The following is an 11904-nucleotide window of genomic DNA, read 5'->3' as shown; positions in this document are numbered from 1 at the left end:
AACATATATAAAAAGGCTGAGTTGTCATGTAAAGAGGTAAGGCCATTGTAGTTAAAAAAAGAGAACAAAAACTCAGAATATAAGAGATTAAAGTGGCAAATTTACGAGAAAAAACTCAAATTAGCGAGAAGAAAGTCCTAAATTTACGAGAAAAAAAATTAATAATATCTATTTATGTTGATTATTTGTTAATTGGCAGTTGGCTATATGTTTACCGTTTTATTTGTTATTTTTGTTTTGTTTTGTACTTCGGTATTTGTTACTTGTTCAAAATAAATAATTAATCAAAAATAAAGTGAAGGGAAATGGTTGTCACTGTTCACTCATATTAAACATGAATCCTAATTAGTATATGAGCGTATGAAAATAATATGCAAGATAAGTATATTGTTTGTCATTATGAACGGCCGAATGTTGCGTCGCTTTAAATGCTGCGGCCGCAAGGAATTGTGGGATGTTATTCTCTCCTTTCCTTTGGTAAAGGATGGTCCAGTGTATCCTATGCTAAAGGAGATAATAAAGGAAGCATTGAAGCTCCTTTCCTCAGCACTTAAGAGAATTCAAACAGCTGTTATCATGGCTGCTACTGAGATACTTCCGGGTCATTTCACGCTGTTAGGAACCTTCCTAAGCAAAAAGGACTTTTCGTCCGCAGCCCTTGTGTTGAACCACCGATTATGGTGAATTATGTCTTTAAGAGTTTGCTGGGTTTTTTTCTTGCAAATTTATGACTAATCTCGGAAATTACGATTTTTTCTGGGAATATTACAGGCTCCATAATTTTTTTTTTTTTTTACCTACAATTACATTATATACGTGCTTTTGTCTTCTAAACCCTCATGCTGCCTCCTAATCCCCTTTAATGAATATGCATTCACACATCCATTCCCATAATTAACTTGTTCATATGTAAACCCAATCATGTCCTACCCATCATGCCTCATACCTACTGATCTCTCACTGCTGCTTCCGTCTGATGCGTTAATTGCACCTGTATGGTGTCCTATAACTAGCTGAAAGCTCTGTTTATGGTTATCTATCAACTTACAACACAAGTCTTGGCAGCCTGGGCTCTTGGTCAGGCGCCAGCATCCTATTGGCTGGGCAGCAGTGAGGCGGAACAGAGATGAATGACAGCTAACGAGGGAGAGGGGGGGGGCGGCCGGCCTGTTGCTGAATAGTCTGACGGACCACTGACAAGTTAACAACCTCTGCCTTTATTCATCATACCAGGCTGGATGCCCTGAAATGCAGCTGCTAAGAGCTAACTGCTCATTTGTCCATGCTGAACATTTTGCTTCATGGTAATAAAATATCTTCATAGTACATATTTATTGAGGTAACCATGGGCACTGGGGGAATGTACTAGTACAGTTTTGAGGTATTTATACTTTCTTTTGTATGCTACTTAATACTTCTACTCCACTAATACTTCTACTTTATTTGACATCTGTAGTTACTTTTCAGATGAAGACTTTACATAAGCAGTTAGCTGTCTTTAGGCGGTCCTTCCTCCCCAGGCTGAGTAGTAAATTTCTTCACACATGAACCGATGCTTTGAGAAGCCCGAGTACACTTTGAGCGAATATCTTCAAATTTGGCAACTTCAACTTGAACTGATTAGATTTTGGTGGTCAAAGGTCAAGGTCACTGTGACCTCGCGCTCAACGTGTCTTCACTTCATCGTTTCATCCTTATTAGACATTAGTGTTAAATTGTCATAATTAGTATATGAATTCTTGAGTTATGGCCAAAACCGTGTTTTGTGAAGGTCACAGTGACCTTGACATTTGACCACTAAAATTGAATCAGTTCATCTTTGATTCCAAGAGGACATTTGTGCCAAATTTGAAGAATTTCACTTAAGGTGATCTGAGGCTTCTCAAAGCATCAGTTCATGCGTGCAGAACTTGACTACTCAGCCTAGGCAGGAAGGCCCGCCCAAAGCCAGTTGATTGACAGATTGGCCCTTCAAGGAATAACAAAAAGCAATAAAGAAAAAGCTAAATCAATAGAGTGGTGCAGAAATGAGTCCTAAAACCCGGAAATGAGTTAGCATTTTAGCACCTCCGGTTCCCTCGTCTGGAAGTCAATGGGTTTTTAGCTAGATGCCTGAAATAAGGTCTGTGGTTAACACAAGCTTAAGAGATTTTAACGTTGTGTTATTCAAATTTTCTTTATAAAATACGTCCGTAAATATCCCACTCGTGAATTTTGAAGCTTTTACAATCACCATAGTTCACATTTACCAAATAACAATCCACAAAGACAATTCACTTTTTTTAATTACCGGCTGGATTTACACCCAAAAATGTGCACACAAAGTCAAATGGCCATTATTGTTTAGTAGCGCTGCTCTTACCTCACGAGGAAGAATCAACGCAGATCAGCGTCCTTCCCGCTGCGCTCAATCCAAAGTCCGTGCTGGACCCGGTCCTGACATCTTGGTGTCTCCGCACTGGATAGTCCGCGTCCTTTGTCCTCTGCGGCAGCTCCAATCGCGCTCAGGAACATCCATCCTCCATTACACACAGCCAATGATGCGTGACGATCGTCTGAAAGTTCATAGAAGTCAGTTTTTGACCAATATAGTGGTTTCCAATAGTCACTAAGGTGCTGCAATGTGGGCTAACTTTTAGCTGACGCGCGCCATAGGCATCGGCGGGGTTACGCACAAACCAGCGCTGTCCAGACGCTTACCTTTTGCAGTTAGCGGCTTAATTTAACGATTACATACAACATGACACAAACAATAACAGTTAGGTAGCTTAACCCAATTTCAGCTCTCCACGCTACATGCTATGCTACACAGACGCCATTGCCAAGGTCAAAAAACTGTATGCGTCCCGGCATGCAACACGCCAGGCTGCCATTACTCTTCCTGTGGGGAAATGCAGTCCCATTCTAGCTGACTGCCTCCCAGTGTACAAAAAAGTATTACACGAAATAAACAGGTAAACAAATGAATAAATGTCTCTTTCAATAAAGTAAAACAACAAGGACTTTGACTTTTGAATATATTTTGCTGATAATACTTTGGTATTTTTCCCCACTTTTACATCAAACTTTTACTTGTAATGTTTTTTTGTTTTTTTTTACATTGTTGTATCGGTTGTACTTGAGTTCAGGATGTTAAACCAAAATCTGTGACCGCAAAGAGCCAGCAACACTTGAGGTCCCCATTTCTGATGGCTGTCGTCAGAAAATGTGACCCCACTGTACCTGTTTAATAAATGAGGTAAATATGTAACAGAAAACACACAAAACTAAATTGTTAAAAAAACATAAATGTATTTTAATATTTTTTTAATTTAAGGATATATTCACAAAACTCTAAAAGTAAAAATAGGTATAGTGGGGTCACATTTTCTGACGACAGCCGTCCGAAATGGCGACCTTAAGTGTTGCTGCCTCTCTGCGGTTACAGATTTCGGTGTAACACATGATCTGAATACTTCTTCCGGCACAGACTACGGGAATTTTATATTGTGAAATATTGTTTCAAAGTGCAGACGCATGTTTGTCAACGCATTGTGTGCAACAAGCGACGGTATTTGACGCCCTGGGAATGAGAACGGTCTGTTGTCAGAGGGTCTTCCAGCCCGTGTGAAAGTGGACAGTGAATGAGCAGCGAGCAGGAATGCGGCCAGCGGAGGCTTCTCGGTGTCTCTCTCAGCTACAGGAGGGGCCCCGATGTGCCGCTACCTGCCCATGCACATCTGTCTGCTCTCCGTCTTCCTCTCAATGGCACCCTCGCCTTAGATCATCTCCTCTTCCTCCACGCTTGAGTTGCACTTGGCTTGCGTGGAAAAATGTGGATCGTCTCTCGCCTCTCTTCTCGCTGGCACTTTGATGTCTCAAGTGTGATTGCTCTTGGATTGTGGCCGCTTTCCCTTGAAGGTTTTGACATGAAAAGCAGGCTGGGCTCTCAGGTTTATCCCATGACCACTGATCCAGGACTAAAACAATCAGCTGGCTCACTGTGGGATACTATTACCAGGGAGAGTGAGGCACCAAGCATAGGGGCTTCCTCAGCCATGAAATACACTTTTCCTCCAAGTTACAAACACATTTTAGGTGTGTTGATTGAATTATACCGACCCACGCTCCCATTAATAGATTTCAGTTTGAAGTTTGTGCAGGCAGTTGACACTAAAACACATATGCGAGCAGTCGGAGAATACATTTGCGGTGTGTTTGCACAGACGTGGACGACTGAAATGATTCAACATTTGTAATGAATTAAAAAGAAATGAGGCCAGTAATTGCAGTTAAGATTGACCCAATCTTATAAGTATGATAATGTGACATGTCATTAACAGCAGAGGCATAAGTGACAACCCTTAAGCCTCACTTACACTTTCATTAAATATTGATCTTATCTGTGCTCATTGCTGTTCCAGCCTGCAAATTACACCAGATATATATTCCCATGACAGCGGCACTGACGATAATCATCCATCTTTGCGTGACATTTGGCAGAACTCTTGCGTTATGAGCTAAAGTGCCATTGTAGTGGATGAGAAAGAATAATAATGTGCAGTGTTCACAATCTCCATTATGTTAGATTGTATCTTATCACATTGAGGGGCAGAGTGTGATAGTTAATCCACTTCAGCCATGTCTGTCAAGGAAAAGAGGCGTAAATCGCCCACATCATTTAATTCAGATTTCAACTCGTTGAAAATGCTTCGCTGCAACAAATGTCAGAAGATAGATAATTCAACGGGAGGTTTCGAGTTTCCGTATCACACTTGTGTAAGTTGCATATTGGCTTCCAAACTATTTCATCGGCCTTTAATTGTCAAACTTTGCACATACTGTATGTTATTCTGTGTAGAGTGAAGCAACAGTAAGCAAAGCGACTTTAAGTGTTTGTGCGCAAATTGCCACTAATTTCTTTAACGCATTAACGCAATCAATCTTTCGGAGGTTGTAGCGGTCTCAGTTTTAAAGCTAGAGTGAAGATACCGGCATTATATGAAACTAGAAAACCTAAGTAATCCATTGGGTAGTTTTGCTTGTTAAGACGGAGGTTAAATAAAGCTTCAAACTTGCGCTATATTTTGGCGAGAAAAAACTGGTATGGCCATTTCCAAAGGGGTCCCTTGACCTCTGACCTCAAGATATGTGAATGAAAATGGGTTCTCTGGGTACCCACGAGTCTCCCCTTTACAGACATGCCCACTTTATGATAATCACATGCAGTTTGGGGCAAGTCATAGTCAAGTCAGCACACTGACACACTGACAGCTGTTGTTGCCTGTTGGGCTTAAATTTGCCATGTTATGATTTGAGCATATTTTCATGCTAAATGCAGTACCTGTGAGGGTTTCTGGACAATATTTGTCATTGTTTTGTGTTGGTAATTGATTTTCAATAATTAATATATACATACATTTGCATAAAGCAGCATATTTGCCCACTCCCATGTTGGTAAGAGTATTAAATACTTGACAAATCTCCCTTTAAGGTACATTTTGAACAGATTAAAAATGTGCGATTAATTTGCAATTAATCATGTACATCATGCGATTAATCGCGACTAAATATTTTAATTGATTGACAGCCCTAGTTTTCAAATTTGAGAAGCATTACGTTATCTGAGATCCCAAAACTTACATTTGCGGGGGATTTCAGATGTCCCTTTCCCTCTACTTTGCAATGACTGAATGCAAGCTCAAACAAGTCCATTTCAAAGTAAAGCCATCTGAAGGGCATCCCATTGGTGGCTTGCTAAACCCACGGATAACGCACATTCTGTCCCTGCAGTTGAAGGTCTGCTAATGATACGATGATTGCCATTTTAGCTGTGGATCTCCAGTGTTGCCTTGTCATCCGGGGAGCTAGAGATACCTGAGAGAGCAATAAGGCCTGGCATTATCCATTACCATTGTTGTCTTAATGCCTCCTTCAATTATCCACAAGCAACTACTGTCAGAACCTCCCCCACCGGTTTTTCACCAATTTTGTCCCTGATTATCTGGATCAATGGGCATTAAAGGACCCAGGTGAAGACAAACACAGTAGTTTGGGGGGTTGGGAGAAGGGGGTCTACTTTCAGACAGACCAGAAATCCCTGTAACTACCTGTGTGCCAGGGACAAACGGAGATGGCTATTCAGTCGTCAGTCCCACCACACACAGTGTTTATTTAGCCACAGCTCAAACTAGACACTTTTAATCTATTTTGCTTTTCCCCACAGAACTTTCAAACCCAAGAAATCATTTCTTTCAATCTCTGTCTGTCTGTTCTCTCCGTCACACACATGTAGACACACAAACAGACTAAAGTGCTAAAAGTTCTTTTTAATCGGCTAGTTATGACGGTGGTCCTCCCTGTCTTCGCGTAATTAATGTAGAGCCTGAATTATTTACATTATTAATTCCCTATAACTTCTCAGTAATGTGTTTTTTGAGGTAATTATAAAGTATATAATATAGCTACCTTATAAAAAGATGATTTTTCACAGTTCAAGTTGTGAATCTTTGCAATTCTTTTGATGTAAAAAGCATGCAAAGTTAACTAAATACCAGCTTTTAGTCTCAACATGAGCTTTAAAGAAATCCAAATTGGGCAAACCCAATACTGATCTCTTCTCTGAGGCATTGATTTAGTGTTTGAACAGGTGCAGATGAAAGAGCCACAGGTGAGGGAGTTGCAGTCTGCACTGCTTGCAGAGGAATGACCATCCCGTGACTCACCTCAGCTCTGACCAGCTGCCTGCTGCAGAGGTCCCGGGCTGATCAAAGCCGCCTCAGCCCGCCAGTTCGGCGGTGACAACACTGACAGCCGAGTGTTTTCACCGCCTTCCGAGCTGATGAGCAGTTAGCGAGATGTGTTGCTAGGTGCTATGTATCTTCGGATTAATTGACACACCTGTGTTTAATTCAAACAGACAGTGCTGGCGATCATCTCATCAGAGATCCATCAACACTAAGCTACAGCTGCCTTGCTCATAGAAAGAAAAAAGTGTTAATAATCTTCCTGTCTCGGCTGTTAATGTGTTGATGTGTATGGTTTGATCTGAGATGGAAAAATCCTGTAAGTGTTCGGTAACACTTTGACTACTTACATACTTTACAGCGATGGTAAGAAGAATACATCACCACTGATTATTGCAGTATATCAGTTATGAACAAACACATGCTATAACATGAATACTAAGAATAACATCTGACAGTGAATGTTTTCATTTTTACACTGTTTTTATACTGAGACTCCATCTGGCAACCTCGCGCTAGTAAGCAGCCAGCCCGGTCGCACTAAATGGCGTATGAATAACACGGTAATTCGCAAGTAATTTTGTTTGCAATAAGAGTATATGAGTCATTTGTACGCCATACTGACTGCAATGTAAACGCATCCGTGTAAATATGCTACGTACAGAGCTAGTACATGAAAAGTGAGAAAGACTGTTTATGGTGGGTGGTTGGGAGGGGAGGTGGATGGGTCCAACAAACACAGGACCTTTCAACCAGGAGACTGGCATTCGTGTCCCAAAGTGTTGTTGCGTTATTGTGAAGTTACGTTAGTGACGTGTTTGCCGTACTTATATTACGTTTTTGTTTTTTTTACTTACTTTACGTACTTATTTTAAGCCTAACTGTGATGTTTTTCCTAAACTTGAGTGAGTGGTTTTGTTGCATTACAGTCAAGACACAGTGCTAATAATTAGTTTCTCTTGAAAGATAATTACCAGGGACAAGGTCTGCAAATTAGCTATGGCTAGAAGTCCTATATACGTTGCATCGGTTGCACTTTAATTAAATGTAACAATGCCTATGTATTGTGCCTGTCAAATAAACTAATAAATAAATACAAAAATTAAACAATTATTTTTCCAGAACATACATTACATCCATACATTAGGGACTTTGTGTTATCAAAGTTCCAGTTTTAAAGATGACATAAATGTCCTTATAAGACTAATAACAAGTCTTATAAGGATTAAAAGTAGGCCTTATGCCATCCAAAATGCAAATTTGTACTACTGTAGTAGTAAAGCACAATCATTTAGTTGTTTGTTATTCTTACAGGTGTCACATTTTCATTACACCTGGTTCTAATATTTCATTAGTGTATTTCTACTGTCATGTAAAGAAGGGATTTGTGTGTGTGTACACTGCTACAACACGTTAAGTTGTGACAGACATTTTTTGCACAGCCTGTTCTTGGTGATGTGGTAAATAAACATCACAAATTCAGAAAAAAAAATAAATAATTAAATCAACAATAGAATAAACACGAAGTTACTAGAAGGATTAAAAACATTCAGCAAATAAGCTTTCAGGTTTGCCTCATTGTTGTCAGAAGGAGTGTGTTTATCCTGGAACCTGCTGTTCAGGGTCGGCTGCTTTTATGCTTGTTTTCAACCCTCAAGACTGAAAAACTTGTGTTTTCATTATGTCTCCTTTGCAGTAATTTGTTCTTATTATATTTGACAACCGTTAAACCGGTCAGATAAGAGTTGTGCAAATCTTTAAGGCGAACATGAGCATACACATCTTCACAACTAAATTTCCGCACACTGAGCTCCTGTCCATCTCACTGATTGAAATTTCAGAAGCCAAAGATGTTGCAACTTGTCCCAGGTAGGCAGCGAGAGAAGCATTCAGAGGGGACACATACCCTATCACTAAAATGTAAGAAACAGATTGTGGATGGAAAAGTAATGACGAACACAGCAAACCCTGATGGAGTAATACTGATAATCCACTGAGAGATGAATCACAGGTTGGATTTTCACCTCCGTCCTATAAACCAAGCCCTGCTGTCTGTTTTGGAGGTCATGTGACTGAGAGAGAGGCGGGGGAGAGGATTTGGAGGAGAAGCTCAGAAAGCTAAGGTGAGACCACCTCCACTACTCAAGCGTTACCTTTACACTTAAGGCAACACCTTATACCTGCGCTGAGCCACATGCAGCAGCTTTAACAACCAACTGGACAACATCTAGAGGACGATCAGAACTGTTTTTGTTCCTTTCTTTTCAAGGACGTTTGGGATGCATTTCACCATTCCATCAGCATCCCTGTAGGAGTCAACCTGGGCCCTTTGCAGTGGACTGACACTTAGTATTGGACTCTTAACAACATGGACATGTTTGGCCCAGGACAACTGGTATCTACTCTCCTGCCTGCAGTTTTCCATTCACCTGCAGCTCACTTTTTCCCAGCATTCCCAACCAGACTGGGCTCTCAACCTCAGATTCTGATCCCGGGGCCCTTTATCAGCTATGAAACCTTGAGGAATTATCTGCAGCCAGAGCCATGCAAGGAAGCCTTTCTCCTGGCCGCGCAGACAGTCGGGATGGGGCCACTCACAGAGGGCATAGGTGAGTTCAAGCTACAGCTGCTGTGGCCAAAAAGGGGCCAATAATAGTGGACTTGTGCAGGATAGTGCACAGCCAAACTGGCACACTTCGACCACAGTCTGTCTCTAAGACAGTCGGTGAGCACCATCTGATCGCAGTGTAAATGTTTACAAAAGATTGGCTAACAGCTCGTAACTAACAATCAATTATCACGCAGTGTTAAAGTGGGGCCTAATGATCGCTGTGCTAATTATCCAATCTAGAGCCATTAGTTCCTTGTCACCCGTTGGCGATTGTGTAATTGGTGCTGGTGCTGTGCTTTCCAGATGAACAGAGGCCAGTGAAGCAGCGTCGTGCCCGGGCCAACTACAGCAGCTGGCAGCTGGAGGAGCTGGAGAAGGCCTTCGAGACCACCCACTATCCAGACATCTTCATGAGGGAAGCTCTGGCCCTCAGACTGGACCTCATCGAGGCCAGAGTACAGGTAATTGGCACGCTGAACTCCTACTGGTAATGTTCGCTTCATACTCATTCAACTGATATTAATTTGTACGTACAGTGTGTAAATGAAGCTCTTCAGCCCTGCAGACTCTTTTGCAGGTCCATCAGTACCAAGTTGTGTCAAGTGACATACATTATTTAAACCCACACACATTTCTTAATTCTATTCAAGATATCAACGTTTTTAACAATATAAAAGATGTCACAGAACTCCAGGGAGATGCATCATGTCACAGTTCAAGGTGCAGCAAAGAAAAGGTGTCTGTGAAATTAATATTTCTGTCAATATAAATGCAATATACTGTAGCTTTAAAGGATAGGTTCACTTTTTTAAGTCTGTCTTAAAACAATACTCACATTCTATATATATATTGAAACAGTCACTTATTCCGTTTGTTTATACTGGCTGTGAAGAGATTCCTTCCTAACACGGCTACACTGTAAGAGACGGGGGTCCAAATTTTTAGTACTCGTTCCGTGCAAAAGTGCATTCAAAACTTCATCTGAAACTTCAGGCTTCAGCAGCCGGCGTTCGTTGAATAAAGTGGATATCTTCCAAAGTTTGTCTTTTTAATACAAAATGATTATTACATTGGACATCAGACAAGGATTTTTTCCATGGCCGTTATGGATGGGAGGAATGATTACAACAACCTATAACTCTTTCAATATACATAAAGTCATGTCAGTTGATTTAAAATGTGACCATATCCTAAAATTGAGTGCTGAAAAAATTGTGTGGTAAAAGGTTGTTTAACTTTGAAGCTTACATTTTAGTTCAATATCTTTTTTTGTTATTTTGAAACTGTTAGGCACCATTGCAAGTAGTTGCACTGTTACAAATGTATTTGTTTATTTATACTTCCCTATCATTTATATTTATATTTAGTATTCCTTCATTTCTTTCCAGGTTTGGTTTCAAAACCGCCGTGCCAAGATGAGGCGGCAGCTGAAACTCCAGGGCCAGCATGCGGGGCCTTATGTAAAAAGAGACAATGATGAAACGTCTGAGAAAGCGAGCAGGAGTTTGAAACAGCAGACAGAAAGTTCTGACAGCGAGCACTGGGAGACACGACAGGAAGGAGAAAGCTATCCATGGACAAAAGCTGCGAGTGCTGCGCTGAGCGTGCGTATGCAGCCTGTGACCCAGGGGTCGGGGAAGTGGGAGAGGCCGGAGGGGCCGAGCTCAGAGGAGCTCCGCTCCAGTAGCATTGCTAATCTGAGGGCCAAAGCCAGAGAGCACGAGGCAGAGATTCACAGTACTGTAAACATGTCAGGAGGTGACACACAGTCACAAACACAGGAAGATGATGCCATGCACAATGATTGATTGTTTTTCTGCTTCCTGTTTGCATAGATAATAATAGAAAAACAGCGTAGACACTATTAATATGCAGGAACATAGGTTTAAAACCTATTTGGGATGAGGAGCTTCATTATTTAGCTTAGTATAAAATGTTACAGTAATCTTCTACATGATTTTCTATCAAATTATTAATCTTGACGCACTATTTTCAATCTTATCTTCATGGTAATTTAAAATAACCTTTTCTGGCCATTTTTATTTAAATAGGATTTTTAAAGTTCTTTTTAAATTGGGGTGGTTAACACATATCAATGTTTTGTCTGTTTTGATACAGATGTAAAACTGTTTAAACTCTCTATACTAGGGATGCAATGATCCAACTTTTTCAGTCCTGATAGCAACACCTGAGTTTTAGGTATCGGCCGATACCGAGTACCGATCCGATACCAGTGTTAAATTAATAAGCTGTATGCCTCACTGTGTGGAAGTGACTGGGATCATCCTTTTATGTGTAAGGCAACATCAACATTGCTTTCCTAACTTTGTAAAACAAAATGTAACCAATAAATACATAGATCTAAATTTACTAATTTGCTCTTTATTATTAAAATAATAAATTGTACACCAGCAACTTGGTAAAAAATCAAAATTAACAGAAATTACAATTCAAATGTCAACCTTTTTAATGCAGCAACAAATTGGTCAAAACTATGGAATTCAAATTCCAGTATATAATGTATATAGTATATAAACATAGAATTGAATAGATCGTCCCCATTCTCAA

The 11904-nt window shown here is 40.4% G+C and overlaps 1 protein-coding gene across 1 annotated transcript; it reads left to right on the top strand.

Annotated features, from left to right (window-relative positions):
• The first annotated feature begins 6634 nt into the window (after positions 1–6634).
• LOC141781449 (visual system homeobox 2) lies at positions 6635–11587 on the top strand. The gene is made up of 4 exons (XM_074657212.1): positions 6635–6649; positions 9076–9334; positions 9640–9797; positions 10725–11587. Exons 1-4 carry the CDS (start codon positions 6635–6637, stop codon positions 11142–11144), a joined length of 852 nt encoding a protein of 283 aa, XP_074513313.1. The 3' UTR covers positions 11145–11587.
• Positions 11588–11904: the final 317 nt, after the last annotated feature.

Source organism: Sebastes fasciatus, chromosome 13, assembly GCF_043250625.1.
Source record: "Sebastes fasciatus isolate fSebFas1 chromosome 13, fSebFas1.pri, whole genome shotgun sequence".
NCBI classification, from domain to species: domain Eukaryota; kingdom Metazoa; phylum Chordata; class Actinopteri; order Perciformes; family Sebastidae; genus Sebastes; species Sebastes fasciatus.
Note: the sequence above shows the minus strand (reverse complement) of the source record. Positions and strands in the feature narration are given on the sequence as shown.